General features: G+C 38.6%; 1 protein-coding gene across 1 annotated transcript in view; it reads left to right on the forward strand.

Moving 5' to 3' along the window:
* The first annotated feature begins 7,117 nt into the window (after positions 1–7,117).
* The window catches only part of LOC126480673 (probable deoxyhypusine synthase), a 59,017-nt gene continuing 48,793 nt past the window's right edge, over positions 7,118–17,341 (forward strand). The window contains exons 1-4 of the mRNA XM_050103898.1: positions 7,118–7,268; positions 8,229–8,415; positions 10,338–10,447; positions 10,529–10,693. Coding sequence (XP_049959855.1) covers positions 8,238–8,415; positions 10,338–10,447; positions 10,529–10,693 — 453 coding nt within the window. The 5' untranslated portion in view covers positions 7,118–7,268; positions 8,229–8,237. The remainder of the gene's footprint in view (positions 7,269–8,228; positions 8,416–10,337; positions 10,448–10,528; positions 10,694–17,341) is intronic.

The raw sequence follows: 17,341 nt of genomic DNA on the forward strand, positions 1-17,341 counted from the left end.
AACGGGAGCTCACAAAGTTTGTGCAGTGAGCCGTCAAGTAACTCCTTTGCTCGATTCTCTTACAGGCGTCTAAAGCTAGCAAAATGAGGGATGCTCAACTACCGGACCTACCGATAGATGGCTCTACCAGCTGATTACAGTCGTCTGTATTGCCCGCCATATTCGAATTTGGCAAGAAGTTACTCTCGGTCTGTACGGTGTATAAGGAATTACGGACTATCGAAATGGTGATTTCTTGTTCCGATTTCAATTGTACGAAGCGATGGAGTAAGGAGAGTGACTTACCATTTCACAGGTAATACGACTACCGATACAATACGATAAAAATACAGACTTAGTGCGTTTGCTAATTCGATGTTTTTGAACAGGTTTCCTCTAAAGCACCCAGAGCTACTAAAGACATGGATTACTTCAGTGAAGCGGAAAGATTTTAATCCTACGTCTTGCAGTTTTCTTTGCGGAAACCGTTTCCGACAAGATGATTACGTAGTGAGCCCTGGAACGTGGGAGAAACGTTTCAAACCAGAAGCAGTGCCATAGTTTTTGACTTTCCGACACATTTGATGCACCAAATAAACAGTCACGACGACATGTTGTTAGGATTTTGAGTGAAAACGATTATTCTCCATTTGAGGTAGCTAATTACTTTCCTTGCTGTGTGTGCGCTTTTTACTTTTGTAAATTTATTTCGTACGCTACATAGGTCTAAGCAATGTTGTAATACAGGTCCATATTTTTGTTTTTAGCGTTCTGTCATGGAATCCGTGCTCGATTTGCCCATTGCAGACGCTGCTGATTGCGTGGAGAATGTTGTCAATGAGAATTCTTCCGTGGAAAGCATGTCCCACTTATCCAATGCAGAAGCTGCGAATTGTGTCGAAAACGTTAGTATAAGGATGTTTTCACACCCCCAACGTTTTCTTATAATATTTTTTCATCAAACCTTGAGTTATTTCAATCGTATATAACGAAATTATTTCCTTATTTAGAGTGCAGTTGGTTCTTCAGTAATTGATTGTGGTATACAGTCGAAAGTATAAATGGAAGACAAGGCGACCGAAACCTGCATTTCTTTTCCTCAGACATTGTGCACGAATTAAAACGTAAACTGAAGTGTGTTCGTGAAAAAATTCGAAGAAAAAAGTGTTTTCCGTGGATGACATGATAAGTTCATTGAAGGAGAAAGGGCATCTTCCTGAGAAGTTACATAACTTCCTCAATCATCAGAAAGGAACACAAGTGGAATTAGTGTGCAATTTAGTGAACAACTCTCTCTCATCAAAGGGTAATAGATACACAACAAATGTGAAAATGTTTGCGATGACTGTGTACTTTTATTCACCAGCAGCATATGAATACCTGAAAAAATTAATGCCTCTGCCCCATTGATTTCAAAATGGGTGGCAAGTGTAGACTGTGAACCTGGCGTCTTAAAAGATGTTTTCAAGTACATTGTAAGGGACCAGTTCAGCGATTCATGTCTAATTGTAGACAGTGTGGCAATTAGGAAGCAAGTAGTTTGGGACCAAGGAACTAAGCACAGGTTTTTTAGACTTTGATGGGGAAGTGCCTCAGTAAAAGAAGTAGTAGAGCCATCTGAGGCTCTGGTTTTCATGCTTGTCTCTATTAAAGGCAAATTTAAATGCCTGATTGCATATTTCTTTATCAACGGTGTACAGGCAAATAATCAGGCCACACTGATAAAATCTGCTTTAGAGAGGCTGCATAGTTCTAGCATTAGGGTTTGGTGTGTTACATGTGATGGCTGTAAGGTAAATATAAGCACTTTACGTTCACTTGGCTGTACTTTAAATTTTTACAAGGGTGATTTTAAAAGCTACTTTCCTCATCCTGTGGAAAAATACAATGTTTAATGTATCTTGGACATGTGCCATATGATTAAGTTTGCCAGAAATGCTCTAGCAGAAGTATCTGCTATTGAGTCACCAACTGGCATTATTAGATGGCATTTCATTGAGCAATTGAACAAGGTACAACAAGAAGAAGGTATGACATTCGCGAACAAACTATCAGGACAACATATAAGTAGTGTAAATAGAAAAATGAATGTTTCATTAGCTGCACAGACTTTGAGTTCTAGCGTGGCAGATAGTATAGAGTTTTTGAGGAGGGTTTGTGATCCAAATTTTAAAGGAAGTGAAGCAACAGTAGAATTTTTGTATTTTATTGATAGGATTTTTGATATTCTGAACTCTAGAAATCCATTAGGTAAAGGGTATAAGAGCCCCCTGAGACTTGACAACAAATCTTATTGGCTTGGTATTTGGGTCTAGTGTAGCAGGGGATACAAGCCGTCGGCTTTGGACAATGACGTCACAAGTCGCCAGATAGCAGTTTACCATTTTCGCTTTTGCTGTTATGTTTCAGTTTCATTTTTTTACTGATTGCTTAATAAAGCGGATCTGTTTATTCTATCTCGTGAGATTTTTTTTTAAAAAAAGCCAAAAAACACTTATCAGTCACTGAAGGGAGCTACAACACTAAGAAGAATCGCTTCTCGATTGGCGACTTGTGACGTCAATGTCCAAAGCCGACGGGTTGTATCCCCTGCTACACTAGTCCTTGGTATTTTCAGACACTGAAAATTATATCAAAAGCTTAAAAATCATTGGTGTTCCATTGCTGCTCCATGCAAGAAATGTTAAATCTGCATTAGAATGTATTTATCTCTATGCCAATAAAAATGCATTTGTAAATTTTGTTAACTGGGGAAAACTGTTTAAAACAAGTGACTGCGTGTACTCTGTTGTAGAATACTCAGAAACTGTTTCAGATCTTTGTGATTGCTGGGGATATGCGACAGAAATATATACAGGCCAAGATTTTGCATTGTGTTAAAATTAAATTCGTAGATTACCCATTTCCTGCTCCTGCTCTTGGTCATGATTACCATTATGAAATTGGGATTGAGGATTTACATCAGACTCAACTTGTTTGTAAGATTGCATCCCTGTACTCCTGCACATGCTTAAAAACATATGGAAAAAAAGCCCGCTGAGAAAATTTTAAACAACAAATCACGTATAAGGCAGAAGTTAAATAAACTCATATTGTTTAATCATGTATAGTGCTCAAATTGGAAAAGATTATGTATTGGGACATTTCATGCAGATGGGTGTGACATTTTGACAGATTTTTTAAAACTATTTTGTCCATAGATTTGTTGTTGTATAATGATGAACTTCAAACGATGAATCACATTGAAGTAAAATTAACTCTTTACATCCTGTGTAGATATTGTAACAAAATTATAATTGTTGTGTCTAGACAAGACAGCCTAGACACAATGAGAGGAAGCCGAAAGGCACGTGCTAAGCTAAAGCAGGATGGCGTGAGGTCTGAAACAGGATACGTAATGAATGCTATAAAGAAAAGTACGTAGCTTCTGGAATACTTAACTTTAATCCATCCTTGGTACATCGCTATTGACGATATAAGTGAGACTCCATAGATACGTGCAATGTTACTAATGGCGCCTTGCTAGGTCGTAGCCATTGACTTAGCTGAAGGCTATTCTAACTATCTGCTCTGCAAATGAGCGAGGCTTCGTCAGTGTGCGTCGCTAACTACGTCGTCCGTAGAACTGGGGCGAGTGCTAGTCCGTATCTCGAGACCTGCCTTGTGGTGGCGCTCGGTCTGCGATCCCTGACAGTGGCGACATGCGGGTCCGACATGTACTAGTGGACCGCGGCCGATTTAAAGCTACCACCTAGCAAGTGTGGTGTCTGGCGGTGACACCACAATAATTATTTATTATATAAGCTTATTTTAAGATGTTAGGTGTTACAAAATATGCACTTGCATTAAAAACAGGTGATTTGTGTGAAATTAATGAAAAAAAAAGTTCTGAGACTTATTTGAGAGATAGCTTTCAGTGTGAGAAAATATTTCCCTCAATAACTATGTTAACTTGAATTTTTCACTTTAAGAAAGCAGTTTAATCACAGAATGGGTGTGATCTAATGGAGTATGCAGTAGCCCTATGTTTCAAACAGTAATGTTTGTGGATACTCTGCAACATAAGAGCAATAAAATTGTTACTCTCTTAATTCTTGTTTTAATACTTCTTAGAATGAACACAATGTTCCAATTGATCGTAAGCATTCTTATTACTTTAGAACCATTCTAGAATAAGGGGGCCTGATTCAGGCAAAACCTAATTTTCTTATATATTTTCCTGTGTTGGGGGGGGGAGAGGATGCAAATAATCAACATTTACCTTCATTATACGGTTACACTTTTTGCTGATTGGTAATAAAAGCATTTCATTTTTTTAGTTCATATGTCCCATATGGAACTGAAATTATCAAGTTATGATGACAAAGGAAGGAATAAGGAATCTTACTTCACAGAAATTATGTAACAATGGTTACACTTTTTGCTAGTTAGCTTTAACATAAACCGTTTAGTTTTCCATTAAGAGTGAAAGCAGTTGCACGAGTCACATGAAGAACAAAGTTTCCCATAGGGAACAAAAGTATTTTACGTTTGAGTTATTGCTGACCCAAAGTATTGTGATCTTCATATTTCAATTTAAAAAAGTTCGTAACTCAAATTCACAGACATTTTGGAATCTGTACATACATGTGTGAAGCAAGGTACTTTTCATGTGCCATGTGGAACCTTTAATTTTCTGGTTTAAATATAATTTATTTCATGAATTATCTTTAATACCAACAATGTTGAATGCAATATTTACAATTTAGAAGAGGAAATCTTAGTGTACAGAATAACAAACCTCATGAAAAATGTGAGAGATTGTTCTGTACAGAACTTGGAATGGCTGTCTATCAATAGCAGGTAAAAAGAAGGCTTCTATTAAATGTTCAAAGAAACCAGTCAGTACCTCTTAATTCACCATAGAGGTGATACAGTAATAAAAGAATTTCTGCTAAGTATTAAATGTGTAAGACCTATTCAATAAGTATTTGCTTTACCAATAACCTGTAGTACAAGCACATGTATAAGCAGGTAATTATGGGAGTCAAGAGTTATGTTAAAATTAAAGATACTGACTGGTATTACTTGCTCACAAAACATTGTAGTTGCTGTACAGTTTATGCTGTAAGTGGTGTACCCAATGTGATTCCTGGAGGACATAATATTCTGTTATCCTATGGGAGTGCACTGCTACCACACCTATTGAAAGTAAGTTTTGCTGTGGAATAGTTGTATCAGACGTCTGTACCAGAAAACAAATCTCCACTGTGACACCCTCGTGTTCTTGGTATGCTATTAGCTGTTATTACAGGAATACTCTTCACATGGAGGGGAGAGAGAGAGAGAGAGAGAGAGAGAGAGAGAGAGAGAGAGAGAGAGAGAGAGATTGGAGAACATCATGTTCTTAGGAGGAGCAACCTTTACAGCAGCATATGCTGTTAAAAGCATGGTGCGATTTTCTTTTTTGTCATTTCCAACATTGTACACAACTTTCTTGCACTTTTATGTTATCACATTTTTCCCTTGAGAATGGAGAAGAGAGAGGAAAAAAAATAATTAAGCAAGCTCTCATAATAACTGAAAACTCTACTTGCGTCATTTGTTATATTCAAAATGTTACTCTCTTTCCAAATACTGTTCTATTTCTTCAAACCAATTCTGAATTTCTCAGGTTATTACATATTATTTACTGTACATTGTCCAGCAATACTTCTGTTGTTACTGGATAGTTTGTAATTTGGCACTGCCTTTGTGCCACTGGTATTGGCTAGTGTACTTTTGCAGGTAAGAAAATCGACTGGACTAGAATGTCCTGTCATTAAAGGACAAATTCAGACAATATGGAACTTTTTACACTAAATTTGAAATATAATGTCACCCTTGTCTCTCACAGATTGTAGCAGCCATTGGGGTGCCAACTTCTGCAGCTTTTGCTTTCAGGTTTGTTTTTTGCTTGGGCCCTATACTGACAACCAGTCATTTCAGTGATTGACACCATGTCAAAGACTGGAACCAAGATTCACAGAAATAAGATTCCATGGTTGTAATTCATAGTGTAATAATTTTTTCTCACTGACATGTTTTTAACTCAATTTTAAAATAAAACCATGGTACCAGTCATTGTTTGGGTGTCAGACTGGAAAATTACAGTTTTAAGACACCCCAACCTTAAAATTAACAGCTGTGAACGATGTTATTTTCAACAAGTTCCTTCACTTCCTACATCATCATGGATCAGTCCAATATAATATTATTAATAGACTTAACTTCCAAATGATACAAGTCATGCATTTAAGAGGAGCCTTAACGTTGGTTTTTGTGTTTCTCTCATTTAAATGTATTTCTTGTCTCGTATCAAAGACTGAAGCACTTTCAAAAACTAGTACTTCTACCTTATCACTCAGTTAAAATACACCGTGTCATGTACAGGCGTTAATAATATCATGGTATTTAAATTTCTGATCAAAGAGTGAGCCAAATTCGTAAGTGCATGTTGCAATTACAGTGTCAGCATATAAGCAGATCGGTAATGCATCACTACAGATAAAGAAAAATTTTTTCCGTTTATACGGAAGTAATACTTTAATAGTTCAGTTGTAATTTCTGTTGTCAGTAAAGATACCCCTAAGCAAACGATGTCAACTTCTCTTTAAGGGACGTCTTCACTCTTTTCCACACTTGATTTTCCGAATTATACCTGTAGTTAAAAGCTTTGGCAAGCAAGGTAATTTGTTGACCTCCATTGAATCTTAAATAGTGTTTTAAAACGGGCAAATAAGTAAAGCACTCATAAAATTAATAGTAAACAATTTATAGGTCAGCTTGCCAAACTTCCAAAACACACTCGAATTTAGGAATTTCATAGCAGAACAGTCACTGTTTTTTCTCGCTAGATTAGAAACACTTCATTATGTTGATGTGTAGATATCTAGAACATAGAATATAAAAGACTTATGAGGGCGCAGAACGAAAAACATTTTCATCCGTGTTTTGACACTTCGCTTTTTGCCAAATTCAGATATGGCGGACACCAGTGATCTCTGGCGGACACTCAATGATATGATGTTTGGTCGGCACGCGCTAGGGCCATCTATCGGTAGGTCCAGTAGTTGAGCATCCCTCATTTCGCTAGCTTTAGACGCCTGTGATTCTCTTGATCACTGGCGTTGTGTCAGCCTAACCAAAGATATTATGTGAATTTGAAAACCAGTGGGAAAGACCGGCGATTTGTAAACAACGAAATAAGATGCCTGTCTTCTACAGCATTAATAAATGATATTGACACCTGTGCTAAAGTTGCATTATAGGTAGGAAATCTTCCACGTCTAAAGCGCAAATTTCCAGAAAATGATTGTGTATTGGGACTGATAGTGCAAGTACAAACAGGGTATTAGTAGTAGTTGCGTTGCGGAACAAGTAATTAGTATATATCCGAATTTAGCAACAGTTTTGCTCCTGTATGTACACATAGGGAAACAAGATTCGAATCTATCCCTTGGAGATGTTAACACACAGCAGAAAAATTTCAATAAGTAGGCCCTGTGCTAAAATGTGTTTCAAGATTTCATGATTCAAAATATGATACCCAAATTTTTCGCATTACACTCGTCCCACGTGATTAACTGTGGCCCTTTCCAGTCTCCCTGTAATTTGCATGACTGCTTTCGTGCTGATAACTCCATGCAACCCAATGTACAACTGTGATTCAGATGATGGTATTATGTCATATTTTCATGTTAACTGCATAAAAAGGAAACTATTAATGAGGCAATAGATGAACATATAGAATGCAAATGAAAAATACCACAGATGGGGAAAAAATTATCATTATATAGGATCAGATGATGTGACATTCCTTCTCCCCACCTCAAACCCCATCTTCACCCCTATGTCCACCAAGCCTCCATTTTCTCAAGTTAACATTGGAAAAAATATCATCATATTATAGATATTCTCGTTGTTTCATTACAGTTCATACTGCAGGTTTGATTTCATAACTTGAAAACCAATACCTTGAGGATATGCTGTATACTTTACTATAGTGGGCATTCAAGCTATTATCAATTTAATCAGTTGGCACAATTGCAATGCAGGTAACAGGTGCATCTGTCACAGTTACTTTAGTTTGCATTACTCATTGATAGTTTAAAATTGTGGAAGCTACCAGTAGTTTGTAATGAAATTTCACTTATGGCAGCTTTTACAGAGCTGTTTTGTAAAACATTGTCACAGTTGTAACCATAAATATTTTTTCTACTACTAACAAGGGTCTAAGAATGTCAGGAAGTACTGAGGTCAAAGAAATATGTGAAAAAGGAGATGATGTTGAAGAAAAGGACAAATGTACTATAGTGAGAGGAAATGTTGGCCTAACTGAGGATATTCCAGAAAAGGCTAAAAGTGCTGTCTTAGTAGAAAGTGCCCCACTGCCCGAAGGGACACCGATAGTTCAGGGTAATGTATTTATTCATTAATACAAGTCTTGTCAAAAATAAATTATTAATTAGCAATAGACATAATTACCCTATTTAAAAATACCTGATTTTCTGTTAGCTGTATAACTTTTTGATCAAAGACAGTAGTAGTAGTTATTGTAATCATAATTAGAATAAACACAGGTGCGTAAGATAGTACTTCACTAGGCACTAATCTCGCTTTAAAATCAACCAATGGAGTAAAATATTAATCCAAATTACAGTGTCACACGGCATTTTACACAAACTTACACTTGTATCAGGCAAAAGGAATCAGTTTAATATTTAGGAAATGTCTCATATGCAAAGGATTAGTGCTCAAATCTTCTTACTGCTTACCCCGCATTAGACCATTTGTACCAGATGACATCAATACAATAGTGAAACATCACAGGTAAAACAGTAAAACCTAAATGTAAAATAAAGGTAATATTTCATTGCGACTGACAGTAATGTATTATTTCCAATAAGCAAGTGAAACAGTGGAGCATGGACTTTTGAATATAAGTCAAAATTTGCAGACAAAATTATCTAGCTGATCCTTGATGACATTCTTGAAGGTAAAGAAAATGATCAGGTAGTAAACTGCTATTATTTTCATCTGAAGTCAGTTGCTCTTTGTAGCTGAAAGCTGGCAACAATGCTGCCAGCTATCAGTGATCTCTTTTTAACTGACTCCACAGCAGTATTATTTCTGTTGATGTAAACTAGCAAGAGAGATGTGCCTGGAAAATTCCAAAACATTGGATGGTGGGTAGAGATTAACTGAAATGTTCACTATTCTTCACCAACCCTCAACCAGTCACCTTCTGACTTAATCTAGACCGTGGGCTATATTACAGATCTGTCTTTCACTGCAACCTGTATTTCAAAAACTAATATAGATGCAAAATAAGTATTGTCATTTTTCTGTTCTCTTTCTGTTTGTGCACATTTGTTGTTGAACACCACACCATTGTTACATTATGGGACAAAGGTGACATGCAGCATTGGAAGGTTGAAGTTTCATGTTGTCCCCTTTTCATCACTGTTCACTTACTTTAATCTTGTCGTTTTTATGTGGCAGTTTGTATGAATTAATAAGTAGCAAGGATAACATTGAAGACAAATAGGGTAACTAAGATCATATAAATGATTAATTCAAATATTAGTTGGTCCAAACAAAAATGTGGATAGTTGAAGATTTCAACTGATTGATGAGAAATACTCAGTCTCTTGTGTGTATTTTTGTCTTAAATGAGTTAACAAGAACTTTAAGGGACAGAATTTGAGCAGAAATTGTGCATAAGATTCAAAATTTTAAAAAGCATGTATGTGGAGACAAATAAGTTTAAACACCAAAACCTATTTCTGAGTTATCATTCCTTTTTATACCATACTAATTGTAATACTTTCAGTTTTTCAATATTTTGATGAAACATCTGTGTGTTCTTTCTTTTATTTAATTTGTGTCTAAATAAATTCTGTGGTTTGTTTCCAATTGATGTTAAGGGATTACAAAATTAGTCATTTAAACTTAAGGTAACACACAATATAAAAGGAGCATAGTTTTTAAATTTGCAGTTGTCCGCTTATAAAAAGCATAATTTTGAACCTATGACATGCTGATATGTTTTTCGGGAAATGCTTGATTTTGTAGATGAATAACTGGAATGTAAGAAAGATGAGGAGGAGAAGAAACATTACTCAGCAAACTTACATTCTGTTAAGCACACCACCCCACTCTGGATTCATATCCTGCTCTCTTGGAATGTTGTACTATAATTACAGAAACTCCACTTGAGTAACTATTGAAACTGGAAGGAGAAATCTATATTAATCTTTCTTTTATGTGCAAATTTTGACTTTGTTATTTTTGCATATGAATGAAAAGAGCAAGTATCATCTGCTAATTTGTTTCAGGATATGATTTTAACAAAGGAGTTAATTATCATGCCCTGCTGGAGACATTCCGATTTAGTGGATTTCAAGCCACTAATTTTGGTTTAGCTGTAGAGGAAATAAAGAGAATGGTAAGATTTTTGGAAAACAGTTAATTAAGATAAAGTTGAATGCTATATATTTACACTACCTTACTATTGAAATTTTCATAGATAACTTGTCGGAGGCAGCCACTTTCTGAAGAATTGCAGGACAAATTGGAAGAAGATGAATTCATAAAAAGGAAAACTAATTGCACAATTTTTTTTGGCTACACATCAAACATGATATCTGCTGGTGTTCGGGACACTATTCGCTTCCTGGTCCAGCATAATTTGGTAAGATAATTTAATTAACATTGTATACAATTACATTGGTATTTCCTTTAGGTATCTTTGGCACTACTATCAGTTATCTCTACAGTCTCCATATGTTATGCTTTGTTCTACATTTTTCACATGTAAGTTGTCTATATTGAAAAATTATCATTATTTTCTTCATTTATGTGTCATATGAAGATGATGCTGGTTGTGGTGACAATGATGCTGGCAGTGGTGGTAATTGCATTTACAAGTGCATAGGACAGGAATTTGGAACAAGTGATATTAATCTGGTCCTGGCAGAGCTACGTGTGGTGCTCATTGACATAGAGGAATTGAACTGGGCGATAGAGGTAGAACAGAGGAATAATGTGGAAAGGAGGATGTAAGTGTCAGATGTGTGAGGTGGGGATAGGTGTAACTGTTGCCAGGAGAACTGCAGGGTCAGAGGGTGTGAGGCAAGGCTAATTCCCATATGTGTAATTCCTTGAAGATATTAAGGGGTGGGAGGAGGAGGGGCAGCCACGTGGCAGGATTTGTGAAGCAGCCATTAGAGTGAAGCATGCTGTACTCAGTACGTGTTCTGCCATTGGATGACTAACACAGCTCTTGGCCACAGTTTGGTAGTGGCAGTTCATTGGATGGACAGGTGATTGATGGTCATATTTTACTCATATTCTATAATCATTATTATAGTTAATTGTTTTTTCACTGATATGAATATTTAGGTGTAGCCAAGACAGGCTTTTTTTCCGCACTTTAACATGGTTCATAAACTTGATTTCCAGTTCCTGATTTTTTCCCCCTCCCCAATCACAAGCTTATCTGCCATATTGTCCAGTTGATACTGACATTAACCATTAATCAGCATGACGGGGTGCAGTGGTATGTTCAACATCGTGGTTGGAATTGGGCCAAAACTATGTACTTGGATTAAACTTAATTAACACATGATTCTCCCCACCAACATGTGGGAAAAAACAAGGAAAGTCTTGCCTTACCAGAAACATATTGGAATATGTCAGTTACTGGATGTGGAGTGATATTCTCGGTGTCACTGCAGCCAGTGCTACAACACTTCTGCGTATCTTCACAGCAGTTTTTCCAGCCTAAATGTTTTTTACTGAAATAGCAAATTGATGTGTGTCACTTTTTGATGGTGCAGTAAGTCCTGTGACAGAGAACAATACCAATCCACATAAATCTATCCACATTGCTGAAACACAAGAGTGTGGACATCATGCAAATTACGTGAACAGCCTGTTTGCCAACCCTGATTCAGAAATAGCATGCAAAGAACATATTCAGATGTGCCCCAAAAGATGATGTAACCAGCACAGAAGCCTCAAAATCTGTTGAAGATTTGGAACTACATAGTTTTTGAACAGTCTCAAGGAAACTATCCCAAACAGCTGTGGACTGTGTGCCCTGTCCATTATAAACAGAAACCTTACTGACTTGTAGAAATTTAATGTGACATTGTATAGTGCCATTCCCAGAATACTCTTCTGTTCCTCACCTCTCTTTTTATTTTGTGTCTTCTTCAGAGAGTAATTCCTACTAAATACTTAAAATAAATTGACTACAAATTATAGATACACCATTTGATATTTTAAATTGTCCAAATGGGTGTAATTTAACAGACTAGAGACCACCCTATGCCTACATTGATACTCTGCAAACCCCTGTGAAGTGCAGAAAGTACTTACCATTGTACCATATAATTAGGGTTTCTATATGCATATGAGAATGACTGCAGATCACTCTTATAGGAACAGCAAAGCTAATATTAGACTAATTACAGTGCACACAGAGGCATTTAAGCAATCATTCCTCCTTCCACACATTGTGAATGGAATGGGAAGAAACTCTAATATGAGATACAATGAGAAGTACCCTCTGTCATGAAATTCAAATTGGTTTGCAGAGTATAAATCTAAATGTAAAATACTGGTTCCTGAAGCTTTGTACATGGGTCTTTGTGCGATAGGTGGCATCTATGTGCAGGTGACAATCAGTTCAGGTTTTACAGCATGCACCCACACATTCCCATAGGCCAAGCAGTCCTCTCACCATCTATGCTGCCCTTGCTAATATATGTTTAATGTCCCCGGCTAGTCCTGTGTGGTATGGGTCCAACAAATCTGAGCAAAATTCTGGAATGGTTCACACAAGTGTTTTGTAAGTAATCTCATTTTTAGACTGATGCCATTTTCCCAGTATCCTACCACTGGACAGAAGACTGCTACTTGGTTTACTTATGACTAAACCTTTATGATCGTCCATTTTATATCCTAGCACATTTTGCCGTCATTGGTACGGAATATGTCGTATATAATTACAGAGAAAATTATTCTTCTGTTCCTCCAACTATTCTGCAGAAAAATTTCTATTATTTTAATGTGCAAAATGTGGAGTGTGGGAACTAATAACACATCTGTGTATTTATTATAATAATAATAAACAAAAACTTACATTACATTGGTGCATAAGATCATAGTGATTTTTCCATAAGTTTAATCAACTCAACAGATACACATAAAACAGACTTTAGTCATGACTAATATATTCTCCGTCACTATTTACAACCGTCTGATAATGCTGGGGTAACTTTTCAATCTTTCGACTGTAGAAATCGAGTGGTTTTGATGTGAAGAATTCACCAAGCCTTGTTCGGAGCGCATTTTCATCTGGAAAGGAAGTGCCTTGAATGTTGTTTGATAGACAGCAGAAAGGTGAAAATCTGAGGGCACAAGATCAGGTGAATAAGGTGGGTGTGGAATGACTTCCCACCCCAACTCTAATATAATTTTTTTGTCAGTCTATCAGAATGCAGGCAGGTGTTATTGTGGAGTAGCATCCCTACATGGTCTTTTAGGTTGTTGTCCTTGGACTGCATCCTCAAAACATCTCATACGTTGATAGTAAATGTCAGCAGTGATGGCTACAAATCGGGAAAGCAATTCATAGCACACCACACCATCACTTCCACCAGGTACTTAACGTTAATTTTTGTGGATGTGCGCAGGTCTTTGTACGGAAGTTGTCGCTTTGTTTGGGTTGAGCCATTCCTTTCTTCTCCTTACCTTAGCATAAAGACACCATTTCTCATCATCAGTATTGATACAAGATGGGAGTGCTCATTATTGTTCACAAGCCAATTGATGAGCTTTTGCAGTACTACTTCCTTTTCTGTGCTGCATGTCTATCCTGCTGCTATTCTTTTCCCCTTCCTTGGGGATCGAATTGTATTCCTTCTTCGGGAAACCAAAGTTCTTGGTAAAACTGTGTATGGATTCATCCCATTCACACATCTTTCTTTTCCTACCCTTCCTTTTCTTACCCTTCCTCTGCTTTGGCATTGGAGGTCTTTCTTTTTCCTTTTCTACTTCTTCCTCCCTTTGTGTTCGTGGAGGCTGCCATAAGTATTCAATGCGTAAAAGGTGACTGGGTAATGTGTAATCCCCAGCCCCAGGTCAGCAAGGAGGGCTCGAATGTAAACCCTGGTAAAGGCCAGGACAGGGGAAGGATGATGATTGCCTGAGCTGGTACCTTCCTCTATGCCAATTGGTCCCTCCATCTTTAGTCTGGGAGGTGTGATCTGAGGTGTGGACAATCATCTAAGGCCCCTAGCAGGAAGGAGTGCACCATCAGAGATGTTGGCAATCATGGATGATTTCTCCATGATGTGTTCCTTATCTCAAAAATGTAAATAAGTTGAGATAAAAGAATCAACGTCTCTCCCAGACGCACCCTGATACCCCATGGTGTCACACGCAGAAGATTGTCACAGATCCCCGACAGTTAATCCATTTGTTATTCGGAAGGGTGTGATGCTGTTGTCGGCCCTTTGAAATCCTGTTCTCGATCCCATAATGAGATCTTGCTTTTGGAGACAGATAGTGCTTTTCAGTTGCAGAAACTGCTTGATGCACCACGTCTCAATGGCTATCCTGTTAAAGTAGAGGCTCACTGCACTCTGAATTCCTCCTGTGGTGTCACGTCCACTCTGCTGCCTGATGGCTTGATTGAGGCTGAAGTAACAGCCTATTTCACTGCCCATGGAGTGACTGCAATTCATCGCATCATAGAAAGGGCTGATAAAGAAGTAGTGCCAATTCGCATTCTATTCCTCACATTTGACTGTATGGTACATCCTTCAAAAATTAAGGCTGGCAATGAAGTTATTACTCTCAGACCATAAATCCCTAATCCACATATTGCTATAAATGTCAGCACTACAACCACACTCACGAATCTTCTGAAATGCAGCCAAATGTGTAACCTGCGGCAGGAACACTCATGAGGGTGCATGTCCATCTCCTTCCCCTCACCGTATCAACTGTAAGGGTAATCTTGCTGCTTTGTCCTATGACTGTCCAATCTGTCTCACTGAGAGAGCCATTCAGGAGATCCAGATGAAGGGGAAAGGTTCCTACTCACATTGCTCGGAAAAGTTGACTAGCCGCAAACCTAGTACACCACTCTCTGGCAGTTATAGTACAGCTCTTTCTACACCCCAGTCCATGAAAGACATGGCTATGCAGACCTGCAATTTCCAAGTCAGTGTCACAGGTGTGAAATCATCCAGCTTGAAGATCACCCCGTCATCTTCACCTGCTGCAGATGCTCACCATACCAAAAAACCTTCGCTTGCGCCGGCGAAATTGCATGTCTCACAAACAGAAACACAGGAATCAGATCCCTGTGATGACTTTCTGTGTACATCTAGCCAGTCGACATCTGGGTCTGCGCCTGACAAAACACCGAGGTTCTAAGCAGTCAGACAAAGACAAATGATCTCCACTCAGTGTTCTTCTTCAGTGGTGTCACTAAGTGATACCCTCAGCCGGCTGACCTCCATTTCACAGGGATGCACCACCAACCACAGGTGACTACTGACACCTCGGTGAAGCTAATGGACCAGGATCCTCCAGCCTGTGGACCTGGTCACTGTGCACATTTGAATTCTGGCACTCTGCAGCCACTGCAGTGTCCCGTTATTTGACCCATCTCCTCTCTCTCATCAGATGTGGTTATTCTCCAAACATTTGCAGCATCAGATCCAATAGGGTTGAACTGCAGCTCCTCATACGATCATACTGTCCATTTGTTTTCTGCCTCCAGGAAACAAAATTACACCTTCACGTTCACTTTCACCTCCCACAGTTCACTTCAGTCTGTTTTTATCTTCCTCCTGAGGCGGGGTCTCCGGCACATGGGGAGCCATGTTGCTCGTTCAGAATGACATCTGTAGTCACACCATTTCCTTGCACAGCCAGCTTCAATCTATTGCTGTCTATCTGTCCCTTCCCGCTTTCACCTTTTCTCTTTGCAGCATCTTCTGCTGTCATCAGGGCAGACATTTTGCAACTTATTGCTCAACTTCTTCCTCCCTTTTAGATGCTCGCTGACTTCAGTGCCCACCATCCCCTTTGGGGTTCTCACTGCCCCTGTCCGAGAGGCTCTCTCCTAGTAAATATCTTCAGCCATCTCAATCTAATCAATTTGAATACGGGTACACCCACATATCATTCTGATTCCACAAACTCCTTTTCCCACTTGGGCCTTCCAAACTGCACTGTTCAGCCCCCTTGTCGTCTTGAGTGGTCTGTTCTCTCTGACACACACTCGAGTGACTATTTCCTCTGTGTCATTCATTTGCTAACACCTATGATATCTGTGCATCCAACCAACAGGCAGCTTTCCAAAGCTTACTGGCAGCTCTACTCCTGTCTGGCCACTTTTGATGAACACCATTTCCCCTGCATTGATGACCAGGTAGAATATCTTACAAAAGCTAGTCTTACTGCTCTGGAATGTTCCATACCTTCCACTTCTTCCTTGTCATGACTTGTCCATGTCCCCTGGTGGACTGAAGCATGCTGCTACACAATCTGTGTGTGAAGACGTACTCTCCACATTTTTCAGTGCCATCCCATGACAACGAACTGTATCTGTTATAAACAACTATGAGCACTGTGTCACATCATTTTCAGAGATAGCAAAAAAAGCCAATCAGCTTTCTTTTCAAAGCTCTTTTAACAGTTTTACTCTCTCATATGTTTGGGGTAACCTCTATCGGCTTTCAGGAGCCATGGTCCATTCCCTGGTTCCTGGTCTGACCAAGGCCTTGTCATTGTAGACCCTCTTGATATTTCCAACACCTTGGGCCAATATTTTGCAAATATTCAAGTTCCACCCACTACCATCCTGCCTCTCTCCCTTTGAAATGGACTGCAGAGGCAAGGATGTTACCTTTCTCCTCCCAGAATCGTGGATGTTATGATACTGCTTTTACTATGAGGGAGCTCAAATGTGCACTTTCTTTGTACCGGTCCTCCAATCCAGGACTGGACGGTGTTCACATTCTGATGTTGCAAGACCTTCCTCCTGAGGGCCTACACTTTCTCCTCCAAACATATAACCGCATTTGGACATATGGTATGTTTCCCAGTCGCTGGCACAAGGTCGTTGTTATTCCCTTACCAAAGCCTGGTCAGGACAAACACCTTCATTCCAGCTACCACCTAGTTTCCATTACCAGTAGCATCTGCAAGGTGATGGAACATATGACTAATAGTTCGCTGGTGTGGTGGCTAGAGTCTCAGAATATCCTCATTAATCTCCAATGCGCATTCTGTAAGCACTGCTCTGCAGTTCATC

The sequence above is a fragment of the Schistocerca serialis genome, chromosome 5 (assembly GCF_023864345.2).
Source record: "Schistocerca serialis cubense isolate TAMUIC-IGC-003099 chromosome 5, iqSchSeri2.2, whole genome shotgun sequence".
In the NCBI taxonomy this organism is placed as follows: domain Eukaryota; kingdom Metazoa; phylum Arthropoda; class Insecta; order Orthoptera; family Acrididae; genus Schistocerca; species Schistocerca serialis.